The 19,724-nt window shown below is 39.5% G+C and overlaps 1 protein-coding gene across 2 annotated transcripts in view; it reads right to left on the minus strand.

The window, feature by feature from the left end:
* aldh1l2 (aldehyde dehydrogenase 1 family, member L2) overlaps positions 1-19,627 on the minus strand; it is a 25,305-nt gene extending 5,678 nt beyond the window's left edge. Inside the window, exons 1-19 of one of the 2 annotated variants that reach the window (XM_020601460.1) lie at positions 19,303-19,627; positions 17,634-17,934; positions 16,510-16,654; positions 13,754-13,988; positions 12,138-12,303; positions 11,870-11,971; positions 9,756-9,845; positions 9,205-9,339; positions 8,911-9,036; positions 8,723-8,814; positions 7,677-7,824; positions 7,378-7,497; positions 7,140-7,267; positions 6,329-6,479; positions 6,149-6,219; positions 5,955-6,060; positions 4,628-4,715; positions 3,876-3,969; positions 3,692-3,791 (exon numbers count right to left, since the gene is read on the minus strand). In XM_020601460.1, the coding sequence (XP_020457116.1) occupies positions 3,692-3,791; positions 3,876-3,969; positions 4,628-4,715; positions 5,955-6,060; positions 6,149-6,219; positions 6,329-6,479; positions 7,140-7,267; positions 7,378-7,497; positions 7,677-7,824; positions 8,723-8,814; positions 8,911-9,036; positions 9,205-9,339; positions 9,756-9,845; positions 11,870-11,971; positions 12,138-12,303; positions 13,754-13,988; positions 16,510-16,654; positions 17,634-17,684 (2,148 nt within the window). In that variant the 5' untranslated portion in view covers positions 17,685-17,934; positions 19,303-19,627. The remainder of the gene's footprint in view (positions 1-3,691; positions 3,792-3,875; positions 3,970-4,627; positions 4,716-5,954; positions 6,061-6,148; positions 6,220-6,328; positions 6,480-7,139; positions 7,268-7,377; positions 7,498-7,676; positions 7,825-8,722; positions 8,815-8,910; positions 9,037-9,204; positions 9,340-9,755; positions 9,846-11,869; positions 11,972-12,137; positions 12,304-13,753; positions 13,989-16,509; positions 16,655-17,633; positions 17,935-19,302) is intronic. The other variant, XM_020601461.1, reaches the window with a different exon arrangement.
* Between the last annotated feature and the right edge of the window lie 97 nt (positions 19,628-19,724).

Raw genomic sequence — 19,724 nt, forward strand, 5'->3', positions numbered from 1 at the left:
TTTTTTTTTTAAGTAGAAATATTGAATGAATTCTAGGCCTGCAAGTATGACATGTTCCTTCCTCAGACATGATAATAAACTGAGTATTTTTGACTTTTTACATGAAAACAGAAATGATGTAAATAAGAGAAACTGTCAGGGGGCTTCAGCTGCTTTAAATCACAGTGAGCAGGAGGAGACTGAACACAGGCACAAAGTTTTTTCCCCTAACTTGTTAAACATCCAAATACACAATCACACAGCAGCTCATTCTCATGAACCTGTATTCTTGTTCATTTTGTCATAAAATAGAATTTTATCAGGTGACTGTCACACTCCTCAGCAGATGCTGGATGTTTTGTTTGCCAAGTGAAAAGAGGACCAAGGAGAAGCAGCAGCAGAGGAAGAGATTTAACTGTGTTTATGTTAAGGTGATTCACTGTGGACAGAGCGCGCTACTAACACCACATGAAAACACTTGTTAGATGTTGATGTAGTATAAAGTTGTGTTCACAGCTGCAGTGACTCAGACCTGATGAGTCCACAGCAGTGTGAACAGAACAGACCAGATGTCCTCAGACCAGATCTAGGCCACCAGCGTATGTGCTCCTAGACCCGATTCCTCTCAGACCTCTGACTTTGCATCCGCCATCAGAGTGGTCAGATCAGAATCCATGTGGTCGTTTTAACGTCTCCTCCTCTGCACATACGGCCTGTCGTCATCATTTGGTGTCTGTCCCTCACAGACCGATAACAATAAACATGGAGTAGAGTGATGACAGCAATGGGGTCAGTGGAGAGACCAGGATGTTTCACATGTGGTGGACGTTTATAGAGAAGCTTCTAATAAGGTCAAACTGGGAGGAACATATTGTAACCCAGCAGTTTGGGAGGAAACTCGGCCATTTGACCATCGCACACACAACCTGGTTGTTATTCTTGTGCACAAGTGGCTCAATTACATCTGTGACAGTTTAGGAGCTCAGCGGTGTTTACATCGGAGCTGGGTACATGGCGCTGACACACATGGACGGGAAGCAGCAACACAACAAGACCAGAGCTGAGTGTTAAGGCCTGTAGCATGAACACAGCCTCGGTTGTGAATCTATACAAGGTTTCATGCATCTGGCACGTGGTGCATCATGAGTCAGTTCTGTTGGTGCAGCCGATTATCACCACACAGGTCAATATGCTGATAGTGTGCAATCTGTTATCCACAGCTGGTCCCTGTGAGATAAAGTCTAAATATTCCAGGAAGGTTCGCCTGGGCCAATGGGGACTTCTCATCCCTTTCTCTACTGCTGGATCATTTCCTCTCCTCCCTGTTTCCCACCTGTTTCCTAACAGGAAGTAACTTCAGTTAAATATGGAGGGAGAGATAGGAATTTAAGACTGAAGTGGACACAGCAAATCCTAAAATTTTAGTCCAACAACTGATTAAAAAAGAATGAACAGAAGGGAAAGTATTGTTTTTTTTTATGAACCAATCAGCAACATGTGCACAAGCTTCAGACTGAAGCCGAGAGTCGGCACTTTAACCCAACACAATCTTACTTTAAAAACAATTTTCAGGAGTGCAGCACAGAAACAAATCTGTACTGTATCATTAAATCTACAGGTGAACAAACTAAGGCTGCAACTAACACTTACTTTTATTATTGATTAATCGACAGATTATTGTAACACGTCAAAAATAGTGAGGAAGCATCTGACATTTACTTTATTTGTTAGTTTTAGAAAGAAAAACACAAAAGGTAAGCATACAGACAGCAGTGCTTACCCAAGTAAAAGGAGTGTGAAAGCACAGAGTGGCACCCTGGCGCTTAAAGAAACCCGAAAAACTGTTTATCGAGCTAATACATTCAGGGTGTCAGCGCTGCAGCTTCATTGGCGGAAAACAAACAGAGCCAGCAACGTTTTCACTGTTTACCTGCTCTCTTTGTGGATCAAACTGCCTCTAAAAAACCTGGTTCAATCACATGAGGTACATTTCAGAGAACCCTTCAAACTCAAAATACATTTAGAGCTAAAAAGCACGAGCCTGTGGTACCTACACAGCCGAAATTAGCCCGCATTAGTAGCAGGCAATAAGCGTAGTGGCACCAAACTCCATTTGAAAATATTTAAATTTTAATCCCACCTTGTGTAGACAACAGGATATAACAAAACTATAACTATTTGTACGTCATACAAGTCTTCTGTTAAACTCGACATTGACAGCGCCCACCCAAAAAATACTAGAATTCAATAAAATCACGACTTTAACCGTAGATCTCCGTTAGTCAATACCGCCCACCACGGCTGTATTTTACTAGAAAAACGCCGTAGAAAATCCTGTCTACAAAAACAAAAGCCTGTTTTCAATTAAAACAAGTACAGATGTATATAATAAATGTGCAGTAGATTAAATGGTCAGAGATGAAGTTGTCAGCTGTTGTGATTTTTACTGAAGAGATGCACTGGCAGGACATCGTCAATTTGTGAGGTTGGGTGAATACCAATCGAGTGAGCTGGATATTGTATGTGGAGTGCCTCAGGGTTCTGTTTTGGGACCTAAATTATTTATATTATACATTAATGATATATGCAAGGTTTCTGATTTAGTGAAAGTGGTTTTGTTTGCTGATGACACTACCATATGGGCATCGGGTGAAAACCTACAGCAACTCTCTGGACTGGTTTCACAGGAACTTGAGAAGATAAAGAAATGGTGTGACAGTAATATAGTATCTCTGAATTTGGATAAAACTAAATTTATGGTATTTGGGAATCGTAGACTAGATAACGAACATTGATTGAAAATTGGGGGAGCTAATATAGAACGAGTATATGAAATTAAATTTCTAGGTGTCATGGTTGATGACAAATTCTCCTGGAAATCTCATATCAGATATGTTCAGCACAAAATAGCAAAAAATATATCGATATTGGCAAGGGTTAGATATATTTTGGATGGGAAAGCACTACGTATTTTGTATTCTTCATTGATTTTACCATACTTAGAGTATGGTGTTGAAAACTGGGGCAATACATACAAAAGCTCACTTCAACCATTGTATATATTACAAAAAAGAGCGATAAGAATTGTGCATAAGATGGGGTATAGGGATCACACCAATGTAGCTTTCATACAGTCTAAATTGTTAAAATTTTTTGATTTAGTGGGATATAAGACTGCTGTGTTTATGTATAAAGCCAGGAACAATTTATTACCTGGTGGAATTCAAAAACTATTTAATGAAAGGGAAGGGGGATACAATTTAAGGGGTCAGTTAAATTTTAAAATTCATGCTATACGTACAACCAAAAAATTCCCTCACACTAAAATATATTTTTTGCGTGAGGGAATTCATGACAAAGCAGTAACAATGTAGGTATAACCGGATAATATAGGGTTTCAACAATTCTTGTCACTACTGATGAAACTGTTATTCTTTAGATTATCTGATTAGTTTACAAGTGTCTACAAATAGTGAAAAATGCTCCCCCCTCAGTTTCCCTGTTTACCATTTGACAAACTGTAACCACAAAGTGTTTGGCACTTTTGCTTAATAAATAATACACAGTTGGAGATAGAGCTTCAGTCATTTGGCTAATTTATGAATTGGCTGATTGTTTCAGTGCTAATGTGGTATGACCTCAGCTTGATGATCGCCCAGTATGCTCCCAGCCTAAGCTATCAGCCCTCTCCCTTTGAGTCCAGCTCACTGACCATGCGAACAGCCTTGTCCATGTCACAGTCACTGAAGATGATGAGAGGCGACTTCCCTCCAAGCTCCAGAGAAACTTTCTTCAGGTTACTGAGTGCACAGCTGCAACAAGGAATCACAGAGAAAAGTCTTATGTAACACTGATCTCAGTCAGTGAGCTAGCGGCATACTGTAATTGGGTCCTACCTCTTCATTATCTGTTTGCCAATAGGCGTGGAGCCGGTGAAGCCCAGCTTGCGGATGTCAGGGTGTTCGGACAGACGTTGTCCCACCACGCCACCTGAAGGAGAGAAAGCACTTAGGATTAGAAGCAGCAGGTCAGTGTATGTAGGACTGTATTAATATAAACTACACTGTGTGTTCATGGTAATGAAGGATCATGTCACACATTGCAACAGTGTGGCTCATTGATGTGTATTCACTCTGGGACTGCTCACAGAAAAATAACCAAAAGGTATCACCAGATTTCTCCTTCAAAATATATATTTTATAATCTTTGGAAAACAGCACAGTCTAATCTAGACCCACATCATTTTCAGCACATATTGTGCAAATGTATCTTTGTGCAATGGTTCTCAACCCTTGAATCATAAACTCCCAAGATGATTTTTTGCTACAAAAATGATGTCTATTTTTTCATATAAACTAGTACTGGGTGTTAGCTCTGTGGAAAACCAGTGTTTCATTGACTGAAATCAAAACTTATTGACTTTCTGTGTAACCTGTGATGAGGTACCATAAGTAGATTTTCTTTTGTCAGTGTTTGTCACCTGACGTTAGGAACCACTGGACTAGAGTAAAATCAGTCAGATTTTCTTTGCACTGTTGTACTTATTTACCTTCTTATAAGGTTTACTTGAACTCAAGGACAAACATGACAAGGAAAGAAAAAATGGATTTTGTATTTTTTTACTATGTAGATGCTGCATTTGTTTTACCTGAACCTGGCAAAATGTTGATGACTCCTTTTGGAATACCAGCTTTCACTGAAAGTTCAGCAAACTTCAGGGCTGTCAATGGAGTGACCTGTAGAAAAAACAAAAGCATCAAGTCAACTGCATGGAATTAAACAAGACATAGGATGAGGAGGTCTGTGCCACAAACCGAGATACACCAAATACGAAGGCAGCACTGTCTGAAGTATTAAGGTGTTGTCACTAAATATGGTGGCCCATTTTACATCTACAGGGCTTAAAGCTGTACCTTAGATGTGTTCGGGGGTTATGAGAAGGAATGGAGGGATAGGGGCATTTAAAAAATTAAGCAATTAATGAATTAAAAATGGTCATGTCTGTTACCACAGCTGATAAAAATGTTAATGACAACTGAACATGACTGGATACCTAGGTTACTGTTACTATACGCTCAAAATGAACAAAATATACACATACCAACAAAACATGAATGGAAGATATTAGAGATACATTGGTTGTTTAAGATGCTAAAATCATAGCCTAGCAAGCTTTAGGCTACAACCCAGATGTATGACAGCTGTGGCCATGGTTGGATAATTGGCCCCTGAAGCTCACCTGCAAAATATCCCAGAAAGAGAGAGAGAGAAAAACACAGAGATACAAAACAACCATGAAATGACTATAGCAAGATGCAAAATGTCTTCAAAGAGACACAAAACGTCCACCAAGTGACACTACATATCTGCAAGGAGATGCAAAACAACTACAAAGACAAAAAAGAACAGCCTTAGAAAGACAAACAAACGTCATTTCGATGCAAAACAACTACAAAGACAAAAAAAAAGAACAGCCTTAGAAAGATAAACAAACGTCATTTTAGTCTTGGTGTCTTGCTTCTATGTACAAGGATGGGGACTTTAACATGTCCATGCCTAGGGGCCCATTTTATCACAGTGCATATGATGACCCATTCCAGAAAGACAAGAACACCAAATCTAACTGTTTCTAAATGTGAATCCTCATGTTAACTTGAAAAGTCCAAATTGCGGAAAAATGAAATATCTACTTGACATGATGATGGTAAGAAAACTAAACACATAGCCTATTCACTGCAGTGCTTTTTCAAAGTAGTGTGGTCACATGGATCGTTGAGCTGCCACTTCACTGACCCACAGTGTAAACAAAGGTTTTTATTACTAAAGAAATATTAATACAAAATCTGCACATTTATTTATTTTACAATTTAAAGTGTTTCCATCTACATTTCATGAAGCTTGTACTGTGCAGTGCATGTATTGTATGTGTCAGGGCTTTTATTTATAGTGTGTGTACGTGTGTATGGTGTACTCACCTGGGCTGGTTTAAGCACAAGTGTGTTTCCAGCCGCGAGGCAGGCAGCACTCTTCCATGCCAACATCATGAGAGGGTAGTTCCATGGGATGACTATAGCACACACACTGTCAAGGGAAAAACACACAGTTCTGCACTCAGTATAACACAGAACTGAACTGAATATAAATTCACAGTATAAAGAGGTGGGTTTACCCCAAAGGTTCTTTCTTTGTGAAGGTCAGATTGCGGTTGGGCCTGGCCTGGTTGATCGGGATCGTCTTACCCTGCAACAAACAACTGCATTTGTGCCTGGTACTATAAACAGTTATGGATATTTCTAAAGCTGCAGTTTGTGTGCTAGCAAAAGGGAAAGTCTGTTTATCATGAGCCTACCTGGATCTTGTCACACCAGCCAGCAAAGTAGCGGAAGGTTTGGATGGACATGCCTACGTGGGTCTTGAGGGCTAGTGTGTATACCGCCCCAGAGTCAACGGACTCGATGGTGGCCAGCTCCTCCTGGTGTTCCTCCATCAGGTCTGCAAGCCTGAAGGGGGGAGGGCAGAAACACGGGTGAAAAGTAACTAGGCATTAAAAATTGGCTATAGAACTTGTAGTATCACTGGAGTCATGAAGAAAACAGTCTCTAAATAGAAAATAATAAATAGGTTTTCATATGAAATCCTATTTACCATCAGCTACTTTTCTGCACTGTAATATAATTAACAAGGAGAATATAAAATATGTATTTTTACAGATGTACATTATAAATCCGGATGCTGCCATGGATTCAGTGAGTTACACTGTGGGCTATTGTTTCAGCCCCTTTCTAGCCTTGTTTTGTTTTTACATTTTGGCTAATTGTCTCCATTAACAGTTTGCTGAATTTTTTATTAGCAGACCCTGTTTACAGTGTACCCATGAATGAACAGACATCTGCCACCAGGTTGCTGCTGCCCTTTTAACTTTGTTGATAAGTGGGCCAGATCAGCAGCCAAATTACAGTAACTAGTTGTTGGTTTTAGAACACCTGCATGCAACTGTCCCTAGAGACTAATAGTGAATATTGGTCACAATTACAAATACAACGAGAACAGTGTAAAAGCACAGTCAGATCTAAGAAATAATAAGGACTGAAATTCAAAGTGTGTTTTTAGCCATGGTGATCATGTAGCTTCATGGCAGTCCTACAGGTGAAGCTACATACCTGTATAGCAGACTTCCTCTGTCTCTAGGGTTCATCCTGCCCCAGGGGCCATTGTCGTAAGCTTCTTTGGCAGCTGCTACTGCCTGGTCCACATCCCCCACTGAGGCATAGGACACTTTACAGATCACCTGGGGGAAAGATGGTCACACATAGTCCACATATGCACCGAATCATTCTTCAAAAGTTTCTTTATGCGGGTATGCATGGATTGACATAGGACTAATTTCACATCACTCACAGATCCGTCAGTAGGATTGATGGTGTCATAGGTCTTGCCATTTTCTGCATCCTCAAACTTGCCATTGATAAAACACTGGTATGGCATTTTCACTGTCATATTGTTCACTTCCTTAGTTGCCTGGGTAGAACACAGAACATTCATTATAATATAATATGTGTCATATACAGTGCAGTGAATTTTTTTTTTTATCTTGGCACAAAGGACAATCTCTGGAGGGGGTTGTGCTCAGTTACTTACTAAACAAGGGTAAATTTGCAGGGTACAATGACACAATAATAGTGGGTGATCAAACTCACATAGTCAATGACCAACTCCTCCTCCTGGTCCTCTCCTCTCAGCTTGCGGACAAACAATTGGATAAAGTCCTGGAAGGTGGTGGCCATGTACACATCCTCATTCTGCAGCTGCACATCGGCACACTTCTGCTTCACTTCTTCCACCAGCCTGGACAGAAACCCACCAACAATGCTTTTCATTTTACATTTTTTTGCATAATAGCACCTACACAGTACTTTATTATAATTCAGTGTATCAGCCAGATTATCCCAGGTTGTCAGGGGAGGTTCCCTGTCAATTCTCATTCACATGCTACTTTTCACTCAACACCCTTCAGCACCAGTCACTGGCACACCGATGAAAACTAAGTCTCACACTTGGCTGCAATAATTACACTTAAAAATCTTATAGCATCCTTCCAACTTGAGAAATACTTTCAGATGGGGTTAGGCAATAACCTAAAACTACTGTTTTTGTAATAGTTACATTAAAGATATTATATAGACATATTTTGGTTTTGCCCCAATGTTCAGTCCCTTAAGCTAGATATCAAAAGATGGCTAACTTTTGTGTCCACTTTTTGGTGACATACAGTAAGAAATGGATGCCCTCTTTCTATTGTACTACTGGCGAAAAAAATGAAATTATCATAAACTGTGGCACCTGCAGAAAATAATGAATGCATTAGATTAGAAATAAATCAACTGTATGGGTTGCTTAAACATAAATATTAATTATTAGATGACAACAAAGGTTTTCAGTCATTTTAAGATGGTGGCCATGGCCCCCCTGGCCACCCCTTGGGACACCATTGATCATAAAGCTATTTTATCTTAAACAGTATCACTGCAGATAGACAAGGGAAGGATACTGATCATAAGTGCCAATATGTGTAGCTGTAGCACTTTAGACATGACTTCAGCTCAGTGATGTGACACCTGCCTCAGACCTGTATTGAAATCTGTGGCTTCCTTGTATGTGCAAAATGAAGATTTGTTGCTGCCTCTGATCTAAAATAACAAGTGGATCATTTCTGATCAGTGACTGCACTGTCTACCTGCCTCACCTGACTACATCCATGGATGCAGCTCCAGACTTGAAGAAGTCTGTGGTGTCCTCAATGACTGGGACATTGCTGAGGATCCCCTTCCATATGTTCTATGAGTAACAAAAGGAACAGCGAATTTTATGTCATTCATACAGAAAGCCAAATACTAAGTTAAAAAGAATCAGCTAACACAACAGTTTACTTGCCCTGATTTCCTTGGCCATCTTCTTCTCATCATCTGTCAGTTCCACACTGGAGGTTTCTCCAGAAGAGAAGTATTTGGAAGCAGGGATCATCTTCCCATCTTCAAACTGCAGGCTTTTCACCAGGAGCTGTAGATCAAACACAGTGTGGATAATGTACATTAGTCAAGTGGAGAAGAATCCAGCAGTATTAAAACGTACAGTACCTGGAGTGCGCCGTTATAACACTCATCCAGCTCTACTCTTGCTTGCTCTGAATATTTGTTTTGTAGTACAAGAGACTTCAGAGACACTCACAGCTTTCCCATCAGTTCCGTACAGAACAAGCCCATTCTTGGTGACCAGGCCGGGCTGGGATGCCCCCTCAATCTCCAGTACTTGACCATCTGGTACAGACCCCCCTAACATGGATGAACCATACAGGGTCACAGACTGAGGAAAAACACACAGAAAAGTTAAATACTTAGATATTTTGTGCAAATGTGTTTTGATTTGTTCCCTTACTTTCATTTTTCTGCTCAGTAAAATTTTAAAAGGCTGCCAAATTAGATTTCATTTTATAGCCTTAAAACTTCTTAAGACATTTTTAAGATCCTTTTCAGACCTTCAAATGCAAAAAAAAATATTTGTTTAATAAGAGCAGAAAAATCATACACTAAGACACTGCAACATTTGTAAGCCAACAAACACCAAACACCATTTTAAGGCATAAAATCAAGACCATTTAAGGCCCACATTTTAAACATTTTCAGACATTTTAAGAATCTTCCAAAACTCGCTGTTACCATGACCTTACAACAGACAACTAGCGTTTGTGTTTTATTGGCTGTGACACCCTGGAAACGCACCTGACCATCAATGACAGTCCAGGCACCTGGGACTTTGTCATGGCCACGGATCCAGTTGTGGATAGCTTCAGCCGGTTGGGCCAGATTGACCTGGGGCACAGAGAGAAGCTGGAGTCAACATGCCAGTGGCTTTGAGGGAAGCCCAACAGCTGGCTACTGCTTGCTGACCAACACATGGAAAAACGATGGTGGAAAAATAACCCCGTATGCTAAGAATAGCACAGTTAGGCACACTGCCAGCAACGTGGCTGCAAGTGACAAATCAGAGAGCAGCTAGGATCAACCCCACCTGTCTTTCTCGTTGTATGATTAAGCACTTGATATATACTGTATGTGTCCCTGAGCAACATGTTGAACCAAGAGTACATTTCCGTGCTGTTAACTGAATGAAGCTGTAGTAGCACTGAGAAGCTGTCCAAAGGAAGCAAAAAACTGTGTACTGTAAAACTGTGGCATCCTGGGTTACAACATAGTTCTGCATTTAGTGTTGCAGTGATGAATGTAAAGAAGCATGTAGTATCTGAGTTTCTTTTTTATGGGAAGTCCCTGATTCAAATGCAGGCTACTGGAATACTATGGCTCCCATGGCTTGTTGTGAGTCAATTGGTCTGTGATTTCATTAAAAACAAGTTCATTTAAAGAGCGACTTTACACCCATTCTATTTATTTAAACATGCATCTTAAACTCCTTTCCTCAAGGTAAAAAAAAATGCATTCACACCTATACGCACAACCCCTTCACATCAAATCCTCTACTAGTATCACTTATCAAATATGATTCCTTCTAAATCTGTGATTTTACCTTTCAACGTGGAGAGATTATTGAATAGAAATAAGGTGCCAGGAGAGATAAAAGGTACATAACTGAATGGCTCCAAGGATTTTAGTGATTGGGAACCAGATCCAAAATGGAACCAGCTCCTGGAACCCATCCCTGTGTTTCACTCACACATCCTGAAGCGTGTTTGTTCCTTTGAACACATGAATATCCCAGTGTCCTTGTCCTCTCTTTTCACTCAGGCTCTATGATCAGCCATTCTCTCTCTCTCCTCTGGCTGTTGGCGCCTCATACCAGGTGTTTTTATCTTAGTCCTCCAGGAGTCCTGGCCTCTTTTGACCTCTCTCTCTCTTTTTTTTTTTTACCTTTATATCTCCTTCTGTTTTGTCCCTTTCTCCTACATGAATCATGTTTGGGTTTTACCTCTTGTAAGTTTGTGTAGTCAAGATTTTTATTTGCCATGTATGCATAAACAAACTGTCTAAGCATATAGGAATTCTTGTGCAGCTCTCCTTTGGAGTCAGGTAAGGAGTCAAAAGCCAGAAAGAACACTTAGTCTTAAAATAAAGTTACATAAAGGAGACCATGCATTAAAACTGCCATACACAAAAATAGGGTAATAGTATTTCCCACAGTGAACTTCAAACATCGACCTTAGTAATTCAGATGGTGGAGTTGGATAGGTCATTACGCTTGGTGAGGTAGTGAGGGGTTATAACATACTAAAACACTGTTTATATTCAGGCCTGTTTCCATTGCTTGGTTGAGAATGTCCTGCTATTATTCAGGTCCCCCAAGAGAACACTGTTGAGATGCTCTTACAAAAATACCTTGTGGAACATTTCTGTATTATTATTGCACATGTCTAGTAAGGGGTTATTGCACATATATTCTCACATATTCGTATTTGCCATCAGTCTTACTGCGGCAGGGAAAAAGTTGCTGTAAAGTCTTGTTCTGTGTGTGATGATACTGTCTGCCCTGCTGTGCCTGAGGTGTAGTCAGTCATCTTTCCATGTCTTCATGATGGAGAGGATGTCATGTGGTTCAGGCCTGACTTGACTTGAAATTAAGGCTCTTAAACTTTACTTAGGATTTTGCTTTGTTGCTACATGTTATCAAATAAATACTGCAACCAGTCAAATTAGCCTAAAGCCTAAATAAAAGCACTTAAAAAACACACTGAGCTGAACTGAACAGGAGTCAAATTCTTTGTGTTCAATATGCTGTACTTGGCAAATAAAGATGATTCTGATTCTGAAATAATGTAAAAGGAGCCACAGTGTATTCATATCAGATGTGACTCTGCACTGCTGTCAAGAAGGAGAACTCTCACCTTGGAGTTAGACTTCTTCTGAATGCCTTCATAGCTGGCTCCTTCCTCTGTCTGGGGAACTCGCGGGGCCTTTCCATCAGCGATGAGCTGCACTGACTCCACCTATACCAGGAAACAGTGAGTGTGACATCTCAGTCAGTGGTGCAACAGCTGGCTTCAAAGCAGCAGCTGTGGGGCTCAACTTGTCTTGAATGCTTAATAAATTTGAAATATGAAATATTGATAATGATATATGAAATATCATTATAAAAGCTGTCCAATTGGTTACCATGGCCTTGATGCCCTCTGGGAAGAGAAAACGGTTGTAGAGTGTGTCCACGGTGTCACTGGGTTCAACAGCACACTCCCTCTGCAGCAGGATTGGTCCGGTGTCCAGTCCATCATCAGCCCAGAAGACTGTGAAGCCAGCTTTCTTATCACCATGGATCAGAGTCCTGGTGACATATTCACACCGAGAATAAACACATGGAGATGTGCCATAACACACCCATTGTTAGAGCAGAGTAGGCCATAAATGTTACCAAATGAAGCCAAATCAGATAAAGAAAGAAGAGTAAGATGAAAGATGGGGCTATCACACTGTAGACAAAAACTGTGAAACAACCCAGCTGCATACTACTGTATATAGATTCATGCCAAGCTATTTACAATATATTAGTTTGACTGGATTCATATTAGCTCCAAGTTACAATAATTATTTTAAGATATATCTGCTGAAATTACATTGTGATTAGTAAGACTGAAGTTACTTTAGTCAAAATGCAGTTGTACAGTTGGTATCTTGGACTTGAGTGTAGTCGAGATTACTAAAGAGATGTTTTTAATTTGATTTACAAGTCAAACTAATCTCAAATGATGTAGCTGGGCTTAGGGAAGCTAATATTCCCATATTAAATGAACTTTTTCTACTTAAATAAATAGTTCGACAGCTTTTTTGCTTTCCTAAAAAGCATTAGATGAAAAGGTTAATATTGCTTGCACGTCTGTCTGTCCTTTAAATATGAAGCTAGAGCCAGATGAAACTAACTTAGCTTAGCATAAAGACTGCGAGCAAGACCAACTAATAAAGACAACGTATTCAGTTTGTTTAATCGTGTACAGAGAGGTGTATAGCAGCAATTCTTTAGTGAAAAGTGGCTGTTCAGGGCATTTTTATCTTTGTACTGAGCTAACCTATTCTATGCTAAGCTAACAGCCTTCCTGGTTCTACTTTGATAGTAATCAGATGGAAATGAGAGTGGTGTCAATACTGTCTTCTAACTCTGGCAAAAAAAAAAAAAAAAAAAAATGTATTTCCCAAAACAAGTGTCTTTAAAGAAAATGCATGTACTGTATAGTACAAGTTGTTTTTACATTTACACCCAATGATAACAGGAGCAGAAAGATATTAAGGGTGGAGAAAATACAGACTAGTGGAAGAGATAAGAACCAGCTTGCTAGGAGGTGGGGTCAAACAGAACTCTATGGTTGTATCTGTACTCTGACCTGGGAAACAGACAGAACTGTGGATTATAAAAATCACATTTAGCTTTTTAGTATTAGTTGTCTAAAAAATAGGATAAAAACCTCTGGAACAGAAGGTAGCTTAACTTAGCTTTACAGTGTGACTCAGTAATGGTAAATGATAAAATGTACAAGAAGACACATAAACTCAACCCATTTACTCCTGATTGTGTTCCACTTGACTGCAACAGTTGTCAGTCACTCAGTTAATGAATAAAGCCTAGTTAGTTTTGGTAAATTGCCACCACTGGTTCATACTGAGCAGAATGCGACTGTTGTCTTTCTGGCTGAAGTGTAACGCCTAAACTGACAATGATATGTAATCTATCAACCCCTTCTCCCACTAAAGCCACTTCAGGCCTTCCATCCCTGATCTCTCACCAGTTAATGGCCGAGGCTCCTCTGTGCCGGGGCAGAATGGAAGGGTGGTAGATAATGGAGCCATGCTTGGGGTGGTCGATGATGTTCATGGGAATAAACTGGGAGCAGAAGGGCAAGACGTTGAGCTCAGCGCCCACTGCTTTGTAGGCCTCCACCACTTCTGGGATGGGCTTCCCCTTGACCCGCCATCGTGGGAACTTGAACACTGGGGTCCCGTCTTTCTCTGCCGCCACCGCTGAAGGAGAAGAAGAAGAGAGTTTAATGATACAGCAAAAAATATGTCTGGCTGCAGGGTGATGACCTCTGACTTCCTCTGTATGGAAGAAAGCAAATCCTCTGTTAAGGCAGTATAAAATGCCTTTCTCAACTTTTCTAAATTCTTAAACTACATTATATACATATATTTTTTTATTTATTTCATGAAATAAGTAGTACCAGCATTAACATCTGAAGACTCTTTTTTAATGTCTATTTGCTGTAGGAGTTAAATTTACTGCTTTTGGCTTCAAAAAGTAGCTAAATGTGTCAATTGTTCAGGTGTGGAGACACTTAATTAATTAATAATTAACCACTTAAAAGCCCGAAACAGCAACAAAAGTTGTGATGGTATTTAAAATCAAAATCAAAACTGAAAAAGTGATTTGTAAATCACCTGTGTCCTGTATTACATTGGAAACAATACAGCTACACAATAAAGACTCACTTCAATTAGGGACTGAGGACACCAAGTGTGTGTCAAGTGTAATTTTGTCCCATTCCTCCTGCAAACAAGTCTTAAGGTGCACAGCAGTCCTGGGTCATTGTTGATGCAATTTGCATTTTAAAATGCTCCACACATTCTCTGTTGGGGAAAGGTCAGGACTGCAGGCAGACCAGTCCAGCACTCGCACACCTTTCCTCCACAGCCAGGCCTTGGTCCATCCCAGATGCCTCTGAGCCCAGAGCAGTCGACTGCACTTCTGGACACATAGAGCTTCCTTTTGGCACAGTACAGTTTTAAGTGGCATTTATGGATATTACTAGTTATTGAAGTGCCTGACACAGGTGTGCCAAAGTAATCCTGAGTAATCACTTAACAGTATGGTCATAAAACTGTCTCCAAATGAAATTCATTATTATTTTATAAATATAAGTTTCAGATTCAATTTTTTAATCTGTTCTTCAGTTTTTAACTGCAGCAATTGAAAATATGAAGTAAACTGTTTAATTACTCATTTAAAAAAACAACAAAGTGATTTATTTTGTGAGAATCTAAAGAGTGAAATTTAATTTTTGTATTCAAGTCCTTTTTCACTAAGTGTAAACATACTGTAGATACTAACAGACTTTCCCTCTGGTATGACTCAGGTATTTTAATAACATCAGTTGTTAGGATGACACACAGGGGTCAGGAGGCTGAGAGCTGATGATGATGACGCTTCCTGGGAAAACTGCCTCATACCGAAGAGCATAGCCTGAATGCTCTTTGGTATGAGGCGCGTAGAGACAACGCACATCTACCTCAGTCACAGCACCAGCCTCTGATGACCCAGAGTGAGGTTCACAGGCTCATCAGAGCCCATCACATCAAGGATTTTCTCTTGCTATGTTTGTGCGAAATGCCTGATTTGTTCCATTTAAAAAGTTATTTTATATGTTAATTGCTGTATAGAATAAAACTGGTAATATAACAAGTTACACAAAAGAATAAATATATATTCTGAATTTATTTTATTTACAGTACTAAAGTAAGCTAGGTCTGCATTTGTACTATAAACTATTTAATATGAACTTAATCCAATGCAAAAGCTCTTTTATTTTACATTTTAAAATTTCTTCTGTAAATAGTCTGCAATGTTTTTATTTTAACAATGAGTCAAACATCTAATTGCAGTATGGATGGAGTTAGGCAGAGCAACTAACCCACAGAGAAGTAGCAGTTGCCCACAGCTCTGCAGAGTATTTTAGCATCTTTCAGCTCATTGTTTTGGTTATACATCCAACTGAAATATCTTTACTGTTCTGTTTAATCAGTTTCATTTCCAGCTGCAGCAGGCAGATGTTCACAGCAAAAAAAGCACAAAATAGCCATTGTACACTACCAGGTCAGCAGTAAACCAGAGGCAGACAGAGTTACAGACTAGCTGGTGAACATAGTGGAGCTTTTAGTAGCCAAAGAGCTAGACATTTTGCTCAGAAGACAGAGGAGACCAAAACAGAGCTAAAGGTGAGGGAATACCCATCATAAGGTGGCCACAAACACCACTCCAAAATGAATGATCATGTTGCTCTGTACCTGCTGGATGCATAAAGAAACAAGCATTAGCTAGCTATGTGTCAGTCTTGCAATCCTGTAAACTTAGCAATTCTGAGAAGTATAATGTTGATGGACCTGAAGAACTAGCTGTGCATGGAACCAGACAGCAGTCTGTTCTGCTCTATTGTCTATTCATGAGTAACTGTTGTTGTAACACCTTTCCCTTATAATAATAAGAAGCGGTTTCTTCTAACTGATCTGGATTGTGTTCTCACTTCTACCAGAAAACAAATGACACCAACACTACCAAACTGAAAAAGTATACAGTCCAATAATTAAATAAAACAGTACAAAATGCTTAATGTGAGTCTGTGGGTACATGCTGTACAACCACTCGGTAATAACAGATAACTGAAGGACCAGCAAGACAGTAATGGTGCATGTAGTCAGGTGGTACACAAATTAGGGAGAAAACCAGAGAACTGACAGGTGAACACAGAGGGAAACAGAGTTCCCTTACCTAAGGGGTCAGCCTTGCCATCCTTGTCAGGGACTGTGAACACACCCACCACCTTGTGACCCTGGTTCCTCAGGTTACTGTACACCTCCTGGCCAAACAGGCTCTGGCCAATTATAGCTAGTTTTATCTTATTCTGGTAATAATGCTGTAATGAGAGTAAGAGAAGCATTAGTTTCAACCATACTCAGTAGAAATCTGAAATACTGAAGATTTTAGAAATACTCATCTGCATTGAGACCACTTGAAATGTTGTCAAAATGTACACTGGACATCATTACATTGCTATGGCATCATCAAGATTATTTAATCGGACTTGACAAAGAAGGCAACCACTTCAAAAGGTCTGTTGTGACACTGCCTAGAAATGATTTGCATTATTGAGTGATTTTTTTTAACTAAACTGATTAATAGTTGGTCTAAAAACTACCTAAAATAGTGATAATGCCCCTCAGTTTCAGAGCTCAGGGTAACATCTTCAGATTTTGTAACTCAGCATTATCAAACCTTTATGTACTTTACAAAGAATGAATGCACAGCAAAGCAACCAGTTTGAGAAACTGGAAACAGGCCCCAGAATAATAATAATAAGAAGAAAACAATAATAATCCTACCTTTTTGTTAAGAGGGGCGAAGCCTAATGTTTGATGACATTATGAATATTAAGTAGCCACCTACTAAATAATTTAAATTTAAAATAAAAATGAGTTTCTATTATTAAATGAATATAAAAGGAGCATTAAACAAGTAAAACAAATAATGATCTTGCTTTAAGGATTAGTGCAGGGAAAAGGTGAGTGTTTCTGCCCCTAGTTTGAATTCATTTAGGAATGTTTCTCCTATAGTTTAGTTCAGTGTAGGCTGAATCAATTCAAAGTTTGAACAAAAATAAATTTGTCTTATTAAATATTAAACCAGTAAATCAAATAATTTATAACCCCTGTTAACTAAAAAATACATAACCATATAACATCTACATCTTGACAATGGGAATAGTTTTGAATTCTGTGTAGGAATAAGGCTGATTCCATAAGGAGTTAGTTCAAATTAGGGATAAAAATGAATTAATTCTTTTCATAAACACCTTTTAAAAAACTGGCATACATATTTTTTTAAATAACACTTACCATGAAAGATGGTGAATACACCCAACAGGTGATAAAACAAATGAAATCCATCAGTAGTATACAGTAGGTCCAGTGATCACAGGCTCATTCCCCAAAGGCCGTAGCAATTTACAAGTGGCACAGGTCTGCATGTGGTCTTTTCAGGTAGAGGTAGTCTCAGGTGCACAGCAGGTAGCCATGCAGGAACACGCAGAGTAGCGTTACCCCTCTGTGCTTTATTAGTTTGACCCCCTCCACCGTTAGCTGTCACATCATCAGTAGCTACATGCGATCTGACCTCTTGGTAGGGTTCATGGACAACCTGGAGGCAGGACAATGCCCCCATATAAGCCGGTTAAATCACATAACTGGTTGTGTTTGTAGATTGAGGTGTTCTGTCAACAATTTTCTCTTTTATCATCAAATGTACAAAGTAACTATGTACATTTACTCAATTACTATAACTACTCAGGTACAATTTTGAGATATATTCAGTGAAACATTTCCATATTCCTCTACTTTATACTTTGACCTCACTGTTTTTTAAAGAGAAATACTGAACTTTTTAATATATTCATTAGAAAACAGTTCTTCAGGCCAATAAAGCATAAGATTTATTGATTATAGGTGGAAATTCACCATGTAGCCTAATTCAAAGTAAGCTGGCTAAAATTAACTCTACCTTTGCCAGCTGTAACATTATGTGCACATTATGAGCTTTTACATTGTTGTTCTCTGGGCAGATCGCTTAGGTAAATGGATTGTATTTATATAGTGCATTTTTCCACAGTGTATTTATGAAAATAATTTATTGCTGAAATTCATTTTTATTCCAAATCTGACAAAAAAAGAATAAAAAATTAGCTTCATTCATGCATAAAACCCAAAGTACATGTTTCTAGTGTCAAGACGTAGATGTTTTGAGCCTATGTAACTTTTAGTTCAAAAGAGGTTTATAAATTAATTGATTTGCTGGTTTAATTGAAAAATTCCCTTCTATTCAAACTGTATATTGATTCAGTTCTTTACACCTATGAATATTTAGACAGCAATAATGAATCCAACCTAGGGCTAAAACACTTGCTTTTCCCTGGGCTTTTCTTGCTAAATATAACTTAATATGGATTTAATCCCATTATGCACTCGAATCAATGTTGTAACATACAGTAGCTCCTATAACACTCTGGAACTTACGCTACATCTGGCTGCAAAACAGCCCCAACAATGATGAATGAACGAGTAGACTGTCCATATGTTGTTGCTGTCCTACTGGTCGCTTGCAGCCCTGCAGGATCCCACCTAAGCCGCGGACGCTCTAATGTTACACTGTGGAGCTCATATGCTGATGCAACCCCTCCAGATCTTGTACCGTCAGGCTGATACAGTGACAGCCAGGGGCGGATCGGGAGAGAAAGGCAACGTAACGTGGCAAACTGGCACCGATTTTGTACACCAGCGTTTGCAGAATTTGTTGAAAATTTAATAGTAGAGCGACTTATGAGGACCTGGAAATGAACATCGACTCATGTCCCTCAGTCAGAGCCGAGCATGGCTTAGTCTTCATGTCAACCCCGACCTGGCATGCGTCCAGCATTTACCAGTATGATTTTGTTTCATTAATGCAACATAAGTATCAAAGGCACCATTCATTCTCTAGTGCGGCAAAAGCTGCAAAAGCAGCGTCACTCACGGACGATGTGGAGAAGCTCCTTAAGACTTGACTCGCCGTCCACAACATAATGGCGGTGTTTTGTCTTAAAAAAAAAACTGTATTTGAAATAAAATACAATCAACCCAGATGCTGCTGGAGTAGTCCGAGCTGCTGCTGAGGAAGCTGTGCTATTGGTCTCACACTCACACACACACACACCTGCCTCTCAGCGTGAAGGTGGAGTCAGAGCTGTCCTGTGCTGATCGCCACAACAGAATGGACTGGACGTGGTGCTAGACGCTGTACGTGCGCGCTCACACGACGAGTTCTGCGTGCCCGAACGCGCGGTCACGCGTTGGAACTCTATGGACCTTACATGAAACAGCTTTGTCAACTTTACTGATGCAAACAAATTGACTTAACTATTAGCCATTTGTTCATATTATTTCCCAAATTCACCT

This window comes from Monopterus albus, unplaced genomic scaffold (assembly GCF_001952655.1).
Source record: "Monopterus albus unplaced genomic scaffold, M_albus_1.0 scaffold51.1, whole genome shotgun sequence".
In the NCBI taxonomy this organism is placed as follows: Eukaryota; Metazoa; Chordata; class Actinopteri; order Synbranchiformes; family Synbranchidae; genus Monopterus; species Monopterus albus.